The sequence below is a fragment of the Cydia amplana genome, chromosome 14 (assembly GCF_948474715.1).
Source record: "Cydia amplana chromosome 14, ilCydAmpl1.1, whole genome shotgun sequence".
NCBI lineage: Eukaryota > Metazoa > Arthropoda > Insecta > Lepidoptera > Tortricidae > Cydia > Cydia amplana.
The window spans coordinates 16721166-16739246 of record NC_086082.1 but is presented as its reverse complement, the minus strand read 5'-3'; the positions used below and the strand labels follow the sequence as shown (position 1 = coordinate 16739246).

General features: G+C 38.6%; 3 protein-coding genes across 3 annotated transcripts; 2 read left to right on the top strand and 1 right to left on the bottom strand.

The window, feature by feature from the left end:
- Positions 1–338: 338 nt before the first annotated feature.
- LOC134653861 (uncharacterized) lies at positions 339–4314 on the top strand. The gene is made up of 4 exons (XM_063509225.1): positions 339–582; positions 824–1444; positions 3087–3230; positions 4154–4314. The coding sequence occupies exons 1-4, from the start codon at positions 549–551 to the stop codon at positions 4312–4314; spliced, it is 960 nt and encodes a 319-aa protein (XP_063365295.1). The 5' UTR covers positions 339–548.
- Positions 4315–8367: 4053 nt separating this feature from the next.
- On the bottom strand, positions 8368–9960 carry LOC134654262 (nucleoside diphosphate kinase 6-like). Its single transcript, XM_063509728.1, has 3 exons — positions 9625–9960; positions 9117–9277; positions 8368–8513 (listed from the first exon to the last, which is right to left on the bottom strand). Exons 1-3 carry the CDS (start codon positions 9831–9833, stop codon positions 8368–8370), a joined length of 516 nt encoding a protein of 171 aa, XP_063365798.1. The 5' UTR covers positions 9834–9960.
- Positions 9961–10076: 116 nt separating this feature from the next.
- LOC134654384 (U5 small nuclear ribonucleoprotein 40 kDa protein) lies at positions 10077–16276 on the top strand. The gene is made up of 6 exons (XM_063509850.1): positions 10077–10271; positions 10607–10733; positions 11158–11361; positions 11797–12039; positions 13311–13489; positions 16097–16276. Exons 1-6 carry the CDS (start codon positions 10158–10160, stop codon positions 16274–16276), a joined length of 1047 nt encoding a protein of 348 aa, XP_063365920.1. The 5' UTR covers positions 10077–10157.
- Positions 16277–18081: the final 1805 nt, after the last annotated feature.

Here is an 18081-nt window from a genome sequence, read left to right as displayed (position 1 = left end):
TGAAGCTTGACATTGACAAATAAATAAAAACTTTCTTTAGGAAAAGTTCCTTCAAAGTTTAGTTATAATACTTGGTTACTTATTTTCCTTTAAATATTTTGTACATGGGTACCTATTTAAAGTTCAAGGTAAACTAGACATGATAACTTTATTTAGGCAGGATTATTCACCTAGGCGATAAATAATCTCAATAACCAAGCACTTCAACTGTGATAATAATTCTAATCCATGAATATTCGTAATTCGTAATGCACATCGTGTGAAACACCTTAAAACCATAAACCAGAAGTAAAATTTAAAAACTCAAAAACGACGCAGGTGGCCAGACACTTGAAGTCATAAACAAACGGCTGACAGCTGTTTGAATAAGTTTGAAGGTGACAAAAACCAAGCGTAAATTTTTCACAAAACCCATTGTATATTCATAAAATAATATCTGAAAGTGTAGAATATGGACGTTTACAATCATTAGAAAGTGTACTGAGTACAGTGTACGTTAAATAATGAGTGTGTATTTTGTTTCTGAGCATTTGTTGTAATTGTTCAAAATGTATACTCTCAAGGGTATATTTCCAGAACCAAGTGAGTATAATTTATTTTAGATGCTTTATTTAATTTTCATCTTTTTTTATTAGAAAGTACTAAGATAAAGATATATCGTATTTGGCATCTTAAATATTCGTAACACGTACTCGATTTGCTGTCACTAACATTGACATCGGTCAATCGCAATTAAACCATAATTAAACATTTTACAAGTCGTGTAGTGTGTCGTTTCAATTGTATCGTTACTCTTTCACTGAGCAGAACTACAATTTTTCAGAAAAGGAGCAGAAAAAAAACTTCATAAGGGAAAACATGAAACAGCTTAAATATATTCAGGGCAAGTCGCCCAAAGGGTCACAACAAGGTCTGACGAGCGTCCCTCCGCGGCTCTCCAGGCAGCCAGCCGTAGCCCTCAGTAAAGTCAAGTCCTCGCCCTCCAGCAAGAGCGGCAAAGCTACCCTCTCACTTGGGAAAACCATAGTCAACTCTCGGAAGAAATTCACCGATGTCCGAATAAAGAAAGGTGATATGGCCGAGTTCTTAGAGAGAAAAGAGAGACGTGCCAAGCAAGTAAAAGAAGAAGAGACAGAGGAAGAGGATGTCAAATCATCAGCTTCATCTGGATACCTCAAAGATATAGGTTGTCAGACTATCGAGTCGGCTTTAGCCCAGCAACTAAACGAATGCACTAAACTTACTATGATATACCCTAAGAAAGACGATGAGGAAGCTAAGTTGAAAGCGAGCGGGGACTCTGGCCACCATAATCAAGTGACAACGCCTAAGGGACGTAAGGGTAGTGATGAGACGAATATTGATTTGGAGCGGAATCGCAGTAGGCTAAATGCAATATTGGAAAGGAAGGACAAAGACAACAAAGATCCTTATCTGCCATCAGGTAACTTAATTTGTGCAATCTGTTAGTTTAGTAAGATTTTTCATGGTGTTATTATCATACTGTATGATTCATCTCAAATTGAATTCTTAGTTTTGGCATAAAATTTTATGCCTGCCTAGTGACCTTGCTACTACTACTTATTAGTTTTAAGTATATGGCAACTGTATATTGGTGTAAGTCAGATTGGTACTTAGGTTATAATAAGTGGGTTGTAGAATAAGCCAAGCTCACCACCACTACCATCACCATTAAAAAGCTACCAGCAGGTCATATTCTTGACTAATGACAAATTGTTGAATGAGACGAGATTCCTGTATATGTTATCTGTAAATATCTTATTTTAATTTATATTAATGAAAAGTCAAGTATAAAAATATGGATGCACTCTTCTTACTCAAAAATATATATGTGCCACAGCTCTTATGTCTGCAAATTAAGAACTATGGGACATATTTTTGAGTAAGTTGTATGCACCCATATTTTTATACCTGACTGTACATGGGTAACAAAAACAAGTTAAAATCAAAACTAAACTTATCTTAACATACAGGGCCTAAATTATATTTATAAATATCATGCCGCTGCCACATGACAAATTTGTATCACTACGAGTTCATCTTATATTATATAGATTTTTGTGAGGATATAACCAAAAGGAGAGGCCTCGTCTGTAATTTTCTATAAAAACAGTCTGCCGATTTTTGCGGGGGAGGGGCACGTCAAATGTACCTATACAAAAATAGCCACGTCAGATAAACTTCAGGCCATACATTGTATATGACCATTGGCCGCCTAATTTCGACAGAGGGGAACGCCTGTTAATGGCTACTCCTTTGGTTATATCCTCTAAGTTCCACCTATAGTTCGTTTTTTTAGCATCAGAAAGAACTTGAAAGAAGGTAAGCGATCTTGACATGTCTTTTAATTGAGAAACGCTTTTTAAAAATCAGTAACTATTACATATGAAAGCGGAAGAATATAAATGATCGTATTAGATTCATAATTGTTACATATTTGCCGTAACTTATTTTTAAAATGTGTTTTTCAATTAAAAGACACATCAAGATTGTTTACATTATTTCTAATGCTAAATAAAACCGGCCAAGTGCGAGTCGGACTCGCGCACGGAGGGTTCCGCACCATCAACAAAAAATAGAGCAAAACAAGCAAAAAAACGGTCACCCATCCAAGTACTGACCCCGCCCGACGTTGCTTAACTTCGGTCAAAAATCACGTTTGTTGTATGGGAGCCCCACTTAAATTTTTATTTTATTCTGTTTTTAGTATTTGTTGTTATAGCGGCAACAGAAATACATCATCTGTGAAAATTTCAACTGTCTAGCTATCACGGTTCGTGAGATACAGCCTGGTGACCGACGGACGGACGGCGGAGTCTTAGTAATAGGGTCCCGTTTTTACCCTTTGGGTACGGAACCCTAAAAATCAGAACTATTACTTATGAAAGCGGAAGAATATAAATGATCGTATTAGATTCATAATTGTTACATATTTGCCGTAACTTATTTTTAAAATGTGTTTCTCAATTAAAAGACACATCAAGATTGTTTACCTTATTTCTAATGCTAAAAAAACGAACTATAGTAGTTATAATGTGTGGGTGGTGACTCGGTCGTGTGCCTAGGCTATCAGCGCGGCGTGGTGCCGGCGTACCTGCGCGCGCGCGGGGGGGCGGGGGGGGGCGCCGAGCCGGGCGAGGAGTGCCCGCCCGGGCACGTGGCGCTCCCCGACCAGGAGCGCCGGGAGACGCTGCGCATGCTCAGGAATAGTGAGTATTGCCGGCTAAACCATGGCTCCGAACTATGACCCGTACCTAATACCTACGTAATAATAATACCTACCTAATACGCCGTCGGAAAATCTTCAAAATTTTACATGTCACAAGTCACAACTCATAATTTTGGATGGGAAATTTCTAGTTCAAAAATTTCCATCATATGAACTTTTGTCAAATTTTAGTAAAAATATTCAGAGAGCTTTTCCAACGTTTCGGAAACTTTCCGCAACTTTCACATCCCGTGGGCGTAATCCGGCTCGCGTAGAGAAGGGTTATTCCCACTAGTTACCACCAAGTTGTTACCAGTGGTAACTACTGGGAACCAAACTGAGTTGGTGGTGACTATACTGGGAATTATTTTTCCCAGTAGTTACCAGTGGTAAAAGGTGGAAAAAAAATCCCAGTAGTTACCACTGGTAAGAACTTGGTGGTAATTAGTGGGAATAACCCATAGAGAAAGTGAAACTAGACTCTATTTAAAAACTTGGAGACAGCTGAGCCAAACTATAGATTACAAACTAGAGACCCATCTCTTAAACTCAAGCGCACCTTCATAAGTAGGTATTTTATTTTTATAATTTGTTCAGTAATTGAAGAAAACCAATTAAGTTCAGCAAATCTTTTTGTATTTTGTCGATTGGCATTCGTTTGACGACTGGTCTGGCAATGGCCTTGCCTGTGACGCCGCGGTCCTAGATTCGAATCCCGGTAAGGGCATTTATTTGTGTGATGAGCACAAACAGATATTTGTTCCTGACTTCCTGAGTCTTAGGTGTTTTCTATGTATTTGTATAATAATATATATCGTTGTCTGAGTACCCACAACATAAGCCTTCTTAAGCTTACTGTGGGACTTAGTTAATCTGTGTGAGAATGTCCTATAATATTTATTTAATCACATTTTTTTTTTTCAGGTTTTGCAGAGTTAGTAAGCGAACTAAACAAGATGCCCGTCAAAACCGACACCCTCCGCATGCGGAACCGCAAGATGGAGCTCGAGAAACAGCTCGCCAAGCTCGAGGAAGGCATCAAGGTCTTCTCGAGGCCCAAGGTCTTCGTTAAAATCGGGGAATAGTAACAGGGGCGCTACCGCGAAAACCGAAATTGGCAAATTGCGGGGATCTTTCTCTTTTACCACAAAACAGATACAGTACAGAAGTCAATCACATGTATGTACTTCACTTTTCATACCTACGCTCGGCGGTCGCTCTAGGGTTGTCAACTATGACTTATGCACAAAAAAAGTATCGTGGTAGTGGCACTCGTATCTAGTAGTGGCCGGGCTGTTTAACGTTAAAACGAACCATCGAAATACAAGCAGATACCGACTTACCTCTCGTAAACCACTGGTAGCTTAAAAAACGACAATTCACCGTTTAATGTTGAATTTGAACAACCGTCCACTGAACAGTTGTAATAACTTTATTTTTGTTTCTCCATTATTGCACAAAAAAGTTCACAGGCGCGTGTCTCAAGCGGATGGCACTCGCGCTCGCACTGGTCCCAACCGGTCCGAGATATCGTGTCCGTGAGCAGTGTCTATGTGTGCGTTGCTCGAGCGCACTTTGTATGTAGATTGATTTCTGTACTGTATCTGTTTTGTGCTTTTACTGTGACAGAGAAAAATGCCCGCAATTTGCGAACTTCGATCTTCGCGGTTATAGACGTGCTGCGTAGGATTCCGTGGCAAAAGGGCCATTTCATTTAAAGTTGTCCCCTACAGTTTTTATTCAAAATTTGAATTTTTTATGTTATTCCTACTCAGAATCACGAGCTCTTTTGATCTTGATAGGAGAAAAAAAGTGTCCCAAAATTTCCATACATTTTTCGATCTTTCCATTCCGTGACCGCCATACAAAGTCTATGAAAAATGGTAACGGGATGGAAATAAAAACCTCGGGACACTTTTTTCTCCTATTAGGATAGAAAGAGCTCGTGATTCTGAGTAGAAATGGCATAGAAATTCACAAATTTAAAAAAAGTGTAAGGGACAACTTTAAATAAAATGGTACCCTACTGTCTTCACATTGGTTGCGAATTCGCACGTCGCCCCGGTATGCGAGCGGAACATCGCTAGAGTAGGACCAAGGTAACTCTGCATGACAATGTGTGGCAATGTCATCATTAATGTCTAATTTCTATGAAAGTATGACGTTTATAATGAAACTCACTTGGTTCTGTTCAAATTGATGCAGAGTTAGCTTAGACGGCCTCTATATACGCATGTAACGGTTCGTACAAACAGCGAGTCTTAATTGTCCATCGGTGGACCTTATTACAATAGGCATAAGGTCCACTGATGGACAGTTGAGTGTGGGCGATGGTAGGTACAACGGAGCGACGTGCGAATTCGAATCAGTATGACAACTGCCTTATCTAAGTGCAACCAGAATTTATCAGAAATTAGCCTGAATCTCTATGGTTACGGAGTACATTCAGATATTCCCTGTCACTTGTCTTTTTGTATGGAAAATCACTATGGTAATGATGATATGGTAACGGTCTGCGGCGATTTTTTTATTTGGTTGTCAATTTTTACGAATTTACGGAAGACTTTTAGACATACGGTGAATTTGCGCTTAAATTGTACAGAACAGGGAACAAAATTTTATCTTTGTATGATGAAAAAATAAACGACAATTAAAATAAAAGCTCCGTGATTCAATTCTTTGAATTGGTGATAAATTCAGCACTTGCGTGGTTTTGTCACTGTCTGTCTGTCCGTCCAACTTAGTACAGTCGAGTATAAAAATATACTTAGGTACGCAAAAATATGTCCCATAGTTCTTAATTCGCTGACATAAGCTATGGGACATATTTTTGAGTATGATGTGTGCGTGTTTTTGAGTATGATATTTTTACACTTGACTGTACATATATATTTCTTGTATACCTATGATGCTGAGTATAGGATTCCGAAATAGAACTAAGTACAAGCGAAGCGAGGCTGACGAGAATCCTCAGTGTCAGACAAATAACTTTAGCCAAGCTAAACATACTTTTTGCTGCAGGTTTTTGTGACCCCAGAAGAAAGTATTTGATTTTTATATTTGTAAATTATGTAGGTACATTTTTAAATTGTACAAAGCACGTTTTAATGCTGCACCAACTAGCGATAACTTGTAATGTAACCAAAGTAAACATATTTTACCTATTTTTATTTATTTTTATTTTTAAAGTAATTAAGTTGTCATTATGAGTAAACCAGCTGGGACGGTAAAAGATAAAAATAAAGATAAATATCCACTAACTCCAGGCTATAAATTCTAAATATTAAAAAAATCAAAGGGTGAAATATTGAGGCCTAATCTCGTGCTTATAATTTTTTTAGTAAGTAAGTTAAAACTCATTACGAATATTAAAATTTTAAGAATGTTTGAAATCTTAAAAATCTGCAGTAAAAAGTAGAACGACCCACTAATAACAATAGTACATGTGAAATATTGACATAACAATGAACTCTGAAAAATTTATTAACATAGGAAAAAACAGCAACTCAAATCGAGTAAAAATTTTATACCATCAGAGCTCCATGGCCTTAAATAGGGTCCTAAGTTTTGTTATAAGTTACCTTGATTCGAATTAAGCCAAGGAACCCTTTTTTTTAGCTACACCACTGAACACCTTCATTCTAAAATTAATTTAAAACGATCTATAAATTTAAAAGAATCAGTCTTAGTTTCTGTTTTAAATTCTCGTAACTAAATTACTTGATGTATGTATGCTTGTATTTACTAATTGTTACGTTATTTTCTTTCTTGTAATAAATATAAATGAGCATTGTTTCTATGTTTTACAGTGTTTCTATAACAGTTTTGGTTCAAATACATTATACATACCTACTTTATATTGTGTTTCTATGCATATTCCACTTGCTTAACATCTAAAATTCTCTATACCAGATGTGCCATTTTATTTAAAGTTGTCCCCTACACTTTTTTTGTCAAAATTGGGATTTTTTATGTTATTTCTACTCAGAATCATGAGCTCTTTTGATCGTAATAGGAGAAAAAGTGACCCAACATTTCCATACATTTTTCGATCTTTCCATTCCGTGACCGCCATACAAAGTCTATGAAAAATGGTAACGGAATGGAAAAGAAACCTTGGGACACTTTTTTTTCTCCTATTAGGATAGAAAGAGCTCGTGATTCTGAGTAGAAATAACATAGAAATTCACAAATTTAAATAAAAAAGTGTAGGGGACAACTTTAAATAAAATGGCCCTGCAGATTCCTCCCATTTGGGCTGATATGCCCAAGGAAGGAATGTTTGAAGATTAGATATTGGATTAACTGATGAATTAGACATTGACGAATCAAATATTTAGACGGCATTGACGAATAAACGAAAATGGCTAATTAGGGAAAATGACCAGTAGTGCACTCTTTTTGAGAATACCTAATATTTATTTAAGCTAAAAAATATGTACTTGCGAAAAAAATCGTGTCCTAGAACAGAAAGTGCCATTTTGATCCCTCCTAGCAGGGAAGAAGAAGCCCTTTTTCGATTGGGTGATGTGAAATAAATGTTAAAATATGAACAGCTTTACTTTTTGCAACGAAAATTTATTGAATCTGTTGACTAGCTTACTGATAAATTATATCATTTATATTTATGAATACCTACCTACTAAACAGGTACTTTGGTAGTCCAGCTGATTATGAAAAAATAAAATACATATTTATTTGTAAGTACTTTGGGATTTGGGATCCTTCCCCATAAAATTATCTACCTAGTGAGAAAATGAAGTGAATGAAATTTATGACTTATTTACCTTATAGAGTATTGTCTATAGTAAGACGCGTAAAATAGCACAATATTGTAACCGCAGTCAGCGATGTAGATGGGGCTATATTACGCCTCTATAAATCTATATTAGTACTAAAGTGTCATTCTATGGAACTTGCTAACTATGTAAACAAACCGCCATATTCAGATTGTTTCTAAATAATGAATTTACTAGTGACTTTTGTTTACATAGTTAGCAAGTTCCATAGAATGACACTTTACTTGCGCCACTGTGGGAGTACAAATGACTCTATACATATTCGCTATTTACGAGTAATCTATACGACTCTCTACCAGGTAATCTATTCGTATGTCACGACTGCTCTCTACCAAACAGTTACAGTTTCCTGACATGTTCAAACAGATGATCGTTGAAGATGATGGGTCCTTTCCTGTACAACACCTCGTGTCCGTTGTGCCATTGGTAGAAGGAGAACTCGGGGAAGAAGAACTTGATCTCTCGCTCTGCTGACGGTGGGGAATCTGAAAATTGATATTTTACAATTAGAAAGGAAAAATATTAAATTATGAAAATTATGAGAAGAAATATTAAATTATATTCACAATGGAAATAGTGTAACATGAGGAAACCGAATAATTTTAACAGCGTATTCCTGAGGTCGTAAGAAGCAGAAAATGTTATATGAATCCAGGTCGAAATATGATTCTTTTTTTTTTTATGTTTTCATACATAATAAATAAATTATTATTCCTTCACCAGTAAAATAACACCTTAGGATAAGCTGGCAACGTTTCTTATTGTTAGCTCTTTCCATTGAAAGAGGCAAGTCGATGTCATAGAGAAATTTCCTTAACAGACAAATTGTATTTGGCATAGAAATTTGCAACAATAACTGCATACATCACACAGTTTAAATACATATACTGAAAAATAAACAAAGACAATAAATTTTTGATAAGGTGAAAACAGGCATTTTTATTGCTAAAAAGCAATCTCTTTGGGTAGCGCTATATATGCTGACAGGGAACATGTTGTGCTGCAGGGACTGTAGCCTAAGAGGCCAATCCTACAAAAATACCTGACACTGACATGATAGATTAAAATATGAGACAGTAATATCTTACCCGAGCCATGAGCAACGTTCCTGGTGTCGGAGATGCCGAACATGCCCCGGAGACAGTAGGGCTCCTGGAACTGCCCCTTGTACACGCTGGTAGGGCCCAGCATGCGGCGCCACAGCTCTATGGCGTTACAGTGGCCCATTATGTGCAGATCCACACTACCACTGGAATAGTCGGATGGATTTTAAAGTATTTGTTTAAGTTTACAGGTTAGCTGGCAGACATACCTTAAATGATGGAGGTAGTTCATTTTGAAATCATAGGTGTACAGGAATATGAATAAAGAAAAAAGGAAGAAAAAGTCCAGGTGAAATTAATTTTGGCAGACAGCAGCAGGTCGAAAGATGATTATTCCATCAACTCTAAACATCGTTTTACTGGCGCTTACTCAAGCCCAAGCCCACGCCAAGCTCTAGCTCAAGGCTGAGTTACTAAAGATCTAATAGGACTAGTCCAGAGGTCATACGAGTGTTAAGGTTACATTAGATTTTCCATTATTTTAGATTCCTACCTCGTCATGAACGTCACCAGCCGATTATAGAAGAACTTGCCAACATGTTCGCTGTAGAATTTACCAGCTGCTTCCTTATCCAAGGAGACCCGTTTAGTTTTTATGACTATAAACTTATTTTTTATTACGTTCCTAATGAAAGAAAGAGCCACGGGATTTTTTACAGCGTGTGGCTTGATTATGGCCAGGGTTAGTTGTAGTTTCTGCATGGTGGAATGTTATCTGGGTTTGATTTTCTTCATTTTATTCTCTATTTTGAAAATAAAGAAATTTGAAAACTTGATATAGATTGGCAAAAGTCAAAATCTGTTACGTCAAAATTCAGGGGTTGCAGCATGAAAAAAATAAGCGATGGAATCGATTGTAATGCTATTCGATTATTTTGAAACGATTACGCGTTTGTAACAATGACTGAAATAGCTTGAGCTTTGACATGAATGTCAACTGTCAAATCACTACACAAAAACGACGCGTACTAGGTTAGGTTTTGCGTTGACGAAACTATTTTAACTTAGACGGCATAGTTTATAAAAATGCCTGAATTAGAGAAGCGGAAAGCGGATGACTTTTCAGTCGTCCCAGCTAAAAAGACCCGACATGAAATAACAGTGGTCGGAACAAGAGAAAAAGCTGTGGTTACTTCATCGGTATGCTTCACTGAAATGTATTAAGCTAGAGTTGTTTACATTCATGTTTTACCTTACATCTAAGCATCCGAATAGCCGAGTCCACACAGCAGTGCGAGCATACGCGCGAGGCAATTTCCTCGCACACAAAATTGTAGATCCGCCTCGGCTGAGGCGGCGCGCAACTTGCATGTCTACACTGGCCGTTTTGTGTCCGAGGAAATTGCCTCGCGCGTATGCTCGCTCTGTGTGGATCGGCTAATGACGAAAAGAATTTACTTAACTCATCATCAACCAGTCTGAGCTTATTTTGAGTATTTGGACTGTGTTTACCAATTTTGTTTTTCTTACACTAGGTACCACGTACATCGAATCTCTATGCACCTATTATGTTGCTGGAGGGTCACCAGGGAGAGATATTTACCGCCAGATTCCACCCTGAAGGCAAACACTTAGCGTCCGCTGGATTTGATAGACAAATCTGTAAGTAAACTGTTCTTACTATCCATTATCCGGTTATGGTTAATTTACCATATGATATGTTGTTCATCGTCATCTATAACATCATCATTATTATCATTAACTGTTTGTTACAACAGGTTTAATACCAGAATAATATTTCAAATCATCTGTCTCCTCATCTAAATATCTCTTTTATCTGAATTAGATAAGTTTTAATTTAATTTTTAGTACCAGTAGTCTACTTAAGACATTAAAAGAGCTTAAATAATCATTTACTTCTGATGACTGTATCTATTTAGCAAAAAACTAAAAAAAAATTAAACTCTTTTAAAAACAAACTCGATGAACACTTTCGTAGACTACAAAACACAAGTGGACATTGATGTGCACGTATCAGCTTTAAGCTGCCTGTGCAGTCATAATAATAATAAAATTACTCTTTCAGTTGTATGGAATGTCTACGGACAATGCGAGAACATAATGGTGATGAAAGGCCATACGGGCGCCATCATGGAGGTCAACTTCTCTCCGGACGGCTCACACTTATACTCCTGTGCTACGGACAACACGGTGGCCGTGTGGGACGTCCCGACCGGCACTAGGATTAAGAAGCTGAAGGGGCATGCTAACTTTGTTAACTCTGTGTCAGGTTAGTGCTGGAAAAATTAAAGTATCACTTGTATTTAAAACACTAAAGGAAAGAAAAATTTGACAAATTACAACTTATCCTTATTGTTCTGTCGAAGTAACTGCACCATATTTTCTTAAAATATATGCATTCTCTTAGATTTCTTAAGAGTCACACATACTAACTGCAATTGTATTGTGGACGCTCGGTTTGTGAGACTAAACCTTTTCGACGTGTCAAAACTGAAATTGAACTTTATGCATGTGTACGTAGGTCTATGTTGCTATGTGACTGATTAATCCGTCTTTGACGTTGGACCTGCGGTGCTGATATATCCGTCATCGGCGTCCAAAAGGTTAAAACGTAGTTTAGCACATTCAGGAATGCCAAGATTGACCTTTCTGAATCTTATATTTTTACATACAATTTATTTCATATTTTCCTTTGAAATTACAGGAGCCCGACGCGGTCCCGAGCTCATAGTCTCCGCCTCAGATGACAACACCATCAAACTGTGGGACGCCAGAAAAAGGAACCCCGTCGCCTCCTTCGACAGCGAGTACCCGGTCACAGCGGTCCTTTTCAACGACACAGCCGAGAAAGTCATATCGGGTGGCGTTGATAATGTGGTCAAAGTGTGGGATATTAGAACTAACAAGATTTCGTATAAGATTAAAGGACATACTGATACTATTACAGGTATGATCATCGAAGTGATAAAATAACATTATAATAATTTTAAGCGACATTAATTTAATCTGCACAACATGTTTTGGAAAACTTAAAGCTCTACTTTCAAACATTGCGTTCATTGTTCATTATCAGTGTCCACTTTAATCATTTAAATATTGTACGCTATGACAAGGCGATGAATGGTATAAAAAACCGGCCAAGTGCGAGTCGGACTCGCGCACGGAGGGTTCCGAACCATCAACAAAAAATAGAGCAAAACGAGCAAAACGAGCAAAAAAACGGTCACCCATCCAACAACTGACCCCGCCCGACGTTGCTTAACTTTGGTCAAAAATCACGTTTGTTGTATGGGAGCCCCACTTAAATCTTTATTTTATTATATTTTTAGTATTTGTTGTTATAGCGGCAACAGAAATACATCATTTGTGAACATTTCAACTGTCTAGCTACCACGGTTCGTGAGATACAGCCTGGTGACAGACGGACGGACGGACGGACGGACGGACGGACAGCGGAGTCTTAGTAATAGGGTCCCGTTTTTACCCTTTGGCTACGGAACCCTAAAAAAGTAAAGAACAAATTAAAGTATTTATAGAGATTGATTTGTTTCATTGTTAGAGTCTGTTCGGAAAGAGAAGAGTCGTGGAATGTATTGGGCCCCATACATTCCACGACTATTTTCTTTCCGCACAGACTAGTGGCCCGTTTATCAAAAGCTTGTAACTTGTAATACAAGTGGAAATCCCTTTCTAACAAAAGCTGTCAAAAAGTGACATCCGCTTGTATTACAAGTTAATAGAAGCTTTTGATAAACGCGCCCTAGGTATACATGTTCACTGTAATTTTATCCAAGATGCAAAGTTTTTTTTTACAATTTTTAGGGTTCCGTACCCAAAGGGTAAAAACGGGACCCTATTACTAAGACTCCGCTGTCCGTCCGTCTGTCACCAGGCTGTATCTAACGAACCGTGATAGCTAGACAGTTGAAATTTTCACAGATGTATTTCTGTTGCCGCTATAACAACAAATACTAAAAACAGAATAAAATAAAGATTTAAGTGGGGCTCCCATACAACAAACGTGATTTTTGACCGAAGTTAAGCAACGTCGGGCGGGGTCAGTACTTGGATGGGTGACCGTTTTTTTGCTTGTTTTGCTCTATTTTTTGTTGATGGTGCGGGACCCTCCGTGCGCGAGTCCGACTCGCACTTGGCCGGTTTTTTCAAGATGCAAAGTTACTGTTTATTTTTAATTTTTTTTTTTAAATAATAATTGAGGTCTGGCCCTCTCGTACGACGGTTCGTACCTGCTGTCGAACGCCATGGACAGCACGCTGCGCATCTGGGACGTGCGCGCGTTCGCGCCCAGCGAGCGCTGCGTCAAGCTGCTGGCCGGACACCACCACAACTTCGAGCGGAACCTGCTGCGCTGCGCCTGGTCCCCGGACGGCTCCAAGGTACGATACCAGGGGGGCGTCACTCCGCAGTATAGGTACATTTGGCCAGCGCGCCCAGCGGACAGGCGTATGGCAGTGGGCTGCCGCTCGGCGCGCGCGATAGTCGTGTCACGTGGCGCTCGCGCAAAATTGAAAATACACAATGGCTTCGAAACTTACTTCCGTGAGAATCAGGCATACTATCTCCGGATAAAAAATGTATGTTTACATAATCAACGTTTGTAATTCCTACATATTTATCTTAAAAATAATAATTCAGTGGGTATAGGTATAAAAACTTGTCAAGCGATAACCCCGTGCCGACACTCACAGCTCGGTCATAAAACTGCGGCGCGCAAAGGAGATTCACGGTTCAAGCGCGGTTATAAGTTTCAATTTTGCTTGCAGGCGGCGATATAGGTGTAATTTTATACCTAAATCTGACTTTTGTGAAGGAGTGAATTTTCTGTACGGTAGTACTATTAGTTATTCTGTGACGATACTACATTCCAGATAACATTAGACATGTTTGATTAGAATCAGCATTTTTAGGGTTCCGTACCTCAAAAGAAAAAAACGGAACCCTAAGGATAGGATCACTCGTGCGACTGTCTGTCTGTCTGGGGGGGGGGCTTTATCTTAGAAACTGCTGGGTCTAAAACTTTGAAAAACATTCACAAAATAATTCTTGACCTATAGATGACAGAAAAACCTATTAGAAATGTGTAGTCAAGCGTGAATCGGACTTAATTACTTAGTTTTTGATCCGGCCCCTACGGGTTTTTTAAAGATAAACACTAAAATTGGGTAATGTACGGAACCATTGGAACTCAAGTCCGACTCGCACTTGACCGGTTTTTGAAGTGAAAACTTCTTTAGCGGCGCTGGGCACTTTTTGTGGTGGGGAAAAAATCATAAACTCGAGAGCGTAAGGACCAATCAATGAGATAATTCAATAAAGCTACATCTTGATGAAATCGCTAATAAAAGTGAACTCTAGTACTGGTGAATAAAACTCAAAATACCATTACCAAATATATTTAGATGCGAGGTCTGCAAGGTAACTTTACAATTTCTCTAATTTTAAACAAATAAAACTACATCTTGATGAAAATCGCTAATAAAAGTGAACTCTAGTACATGGTGAATAAAACTCAAAATACCATGACCAAATATATTTAGATGCGAGGTCTGCAAGGTAACTTTACAATTTCTCTAATTTTAAACAAATAAAACTACATCTTGATGAAAATCGCTAATAAAAGTGAACTCTAGTACATGGTGAATAAAACTCAAAATACCATGACCAAATATATTTAGATGCGAGGTCTGCAAGGTAACTTTACAATTTCTGCGACCTGCGACCCGGCCCCCGCGCCCCGCGCCCCCGGCCGGTTGGTCAACGACACCTTCTCGTAACTCATGAGGCCCTGGTACTTGCTCCGCGCTTTCGATTGGTCAATTTCATTATAGTTCACTAAACTGTATCGAAATGAATATTATAGTTGATAGATAGTATTCACACGACTGCGACTGTGACTGATGATGCCTTGACCGTCTGTGTAAAATAGCGAAAGAAAATGAGTGAGTACTTTATAAATATACTAGATGAAAACCCGGCTTCGCTTGGGTGAAATGTAGATATTTTTGTAGTTATCGGTTACAATGTCATTGAGTTTTCACTTCTGCCGGCACTCCCGGAGTGCAACCCGTTGTTTGTTTTTTTTTGAAGTTGTACTACTGTACATCAAACAACTTAAATTCGATACTTACAACGTGAAAGAATATTTAAGCAAATAGACTCTGACAGTCATGACACCTGGCCCCTATTTCACCACGGTGACAGGTGCGACAATTGTCGACATCACTGTTACTGACGTCACAGGCCTCCATAGACTACGGTAACCGCTTACCATCGGACGGGCGGTGTGCTTGTTTGCCACCAACATATTAATTAAAAAAAAACTCCATTGTATCGCCAATAAATAAGCACTTATTTTGCGAAGCTAATGACAATTGTCACAAGAAACACGACAATTGTCACGAAATTCCGACACAACTCATTTCCTGTCAAGAATTACCGAAAGTTCTATTAAATCGTGTGACAATTGTCATCATCATAATCATAAACTTCGAAAGAGAAATACCTGTTTTTTGCCGATATAATAAAGGTTTTTAAATAATACAATGATGGTGGCAAACAGGAATACGGCCCGCCCGATGGAAAGCGGTAACCGTAGCCCATGGATGCCTGTGACGTCAGCAACAGTGACATTTGTCGAATTGTCGCACCGGTCGCCATGGTGAAATAGGGGCTGACATCAAGCGTTTAGGCCTGTGCACACCGGCTTGCGTGTGCGTGATGTGCACGTGCGCGTGCGCTAAATTGTTGGAGCCGCACACGCACACGTCACGCAAGCGGTGTGTCGTCTCCCATAAGGATCTGTATACTACAACGCTGCACGCGCACGTGCACGTCACGCACACGCAGCCGGTGTGCACAGGCCTTTCACCATGCGGCAGCGCGCTCTGACAAGGGGTTGCACAAGTCACGAGGTGTTCTCAGCTACTTTTGACCCTTTTTGACCCCTTGGTGAGGTTTTTGGATTAAAAATGGGGTAACTCCAGGTGACGGCGGGTTCCTCGGACCGCTTCGTGCACGTGTGGGACACGACGTCGCGGCGCGTGCTGTACAAGCTGCCGGGGCACCGCGGCGCCGTCGCCGACGCCCGCTTCCACCCCCGCGAGCCCGTCCTGCTGTCCGCCAGCAGCGACAAGCTGCTCTACCTCGGAGAGATCGAACCATAGTGCATAGATTATTTTCAACTGTATCTGTATACAGGGTGGATTTTCTTTTTGGGTCAGTGAGGGCAGCTACCAGATCCCGTGCGGCTACGAGAAAACGGTCTTAGAAGACCTTCCCTCAATTTCAAATTAATGAAGATTACAGATTTTGGAAAAAACATACAGGGAACGAGAAAAAAGGTCATTTTTGACAAACTTTTTTTTTTTATGCCAATCGGTCCCATTCCTATTGAGGATCAAAAGCTTGTATGGAAGCAAAAAAAAATTCTGGCTAGAAAAGCCACAAATCGAGGAAAACTATTCCCATATATAATTTGTATGAAAATGAAAACTTTTATTTTTCACATGCTATTTTTGTATGCCAATCGATTCCATTGCTATCCAGTATCAATAGTTTCTTTGGGGTAATGTACTAAAAACCCACAAATTAATAAAAACTTTCTCCATACATTTATTATGGAGAAAATGTGAAATTTTATTCACATTTTCTTCACTGTATGTTTTTTCCAAAATCTGTAAAAGCCAATCTTCATTAATTTGAAATTGAGGGAAGGTCTTCTAACACCGTTTTCTCGTAGCTGTACGGAATCTGATAGCTACCCTCACTGACCCAAAAAGAAAATCCACCCTGTATACCAGGTGTGGCCTGTAATGGGAGCAAAAAATTAAACTGTAGGCTGTACTCCTCAGCCTGACCAACATTTGTTCAATAACTTTTAAAAATAATGAAGTCTTAAGACTTACTGTTTTTCATACAAATTAAATGTTACCTTCAATGTACGCCATTACCATCGTGATTGATGTTGATTGTCACGCCTTACACATAAAAAAATTCGCAATGGCGTCTTAGAATAAACTTTAAAGTGTACTAAAAATCAAAACACAAGTAATTTTTTTAAAGTCGCTGAACAAATGTTGGTCAGTATGAGGAGTACAGCCTACAGTTTAATTTTTTGCTCCTATTAGAGGCCACACCCGGTATATGTTTTGTACCATCTGCAAATTAAAAAATAAAATTAGAGTCGGGCTAAGTTAAATCTGCACCGTGTTTGACAGCACAGTGTGGAAGTGTTATCATGAACGTCAAATTTCTATGAAATTGTGACGGTTAAAATAACACTTGCACACTCTGTTCTATCAAATACGGTGTAGAGTTAGCTTAGCCTGACTCTGTGTTTTTAATTCAAAGACAAAATTTAGATAATAAATATTTAAGGAAATAAAATAGGTGATTTAAGATATGTTTTGTTTTATTACAAGAAAGTGCGAATGGCGCTTCAATACCGAGCGTCTTTATATTAAGGCTGCCTGTCTACTGCGCCAGAGCGGAGCTATCTAGTTAAAATTGTCCTATAATATTAATTTTATTTGGTTATAAAAAATCAAGAGTCGAATATAAGTTAAATTTATTCATTATTACTTACTGTTAAAGTTATTGGTTTAAGTTTTAGATAGAGAAATAAAATGACAAGTTACTTAAATACAAACAGATTTATCACAAAACAAAAGCTAACAAAAGTCTATCACAGTACATTTTTACTTACATTTATATTCTTAAACTTAACTCAAACCACAGAATAAGTAAAAGTACTACCGTAGAAAAAAAACTTCCTATAAAACGATTCAGGGACGAATCATGCTGTCCCTTGAGTATGGTCCTACCCCTTTCGGCTAAATAGCGAAAATAGGTTGTCAAAATTCAAGTAATTATTTTATCTGTTCGTACACGCAAAGGGACGTCGAGTTGAGTCAACCCTAATACTTGCTCGGAGCAATGCTGAGCCGAGAATGCCGGAAAGGGTCAGGGC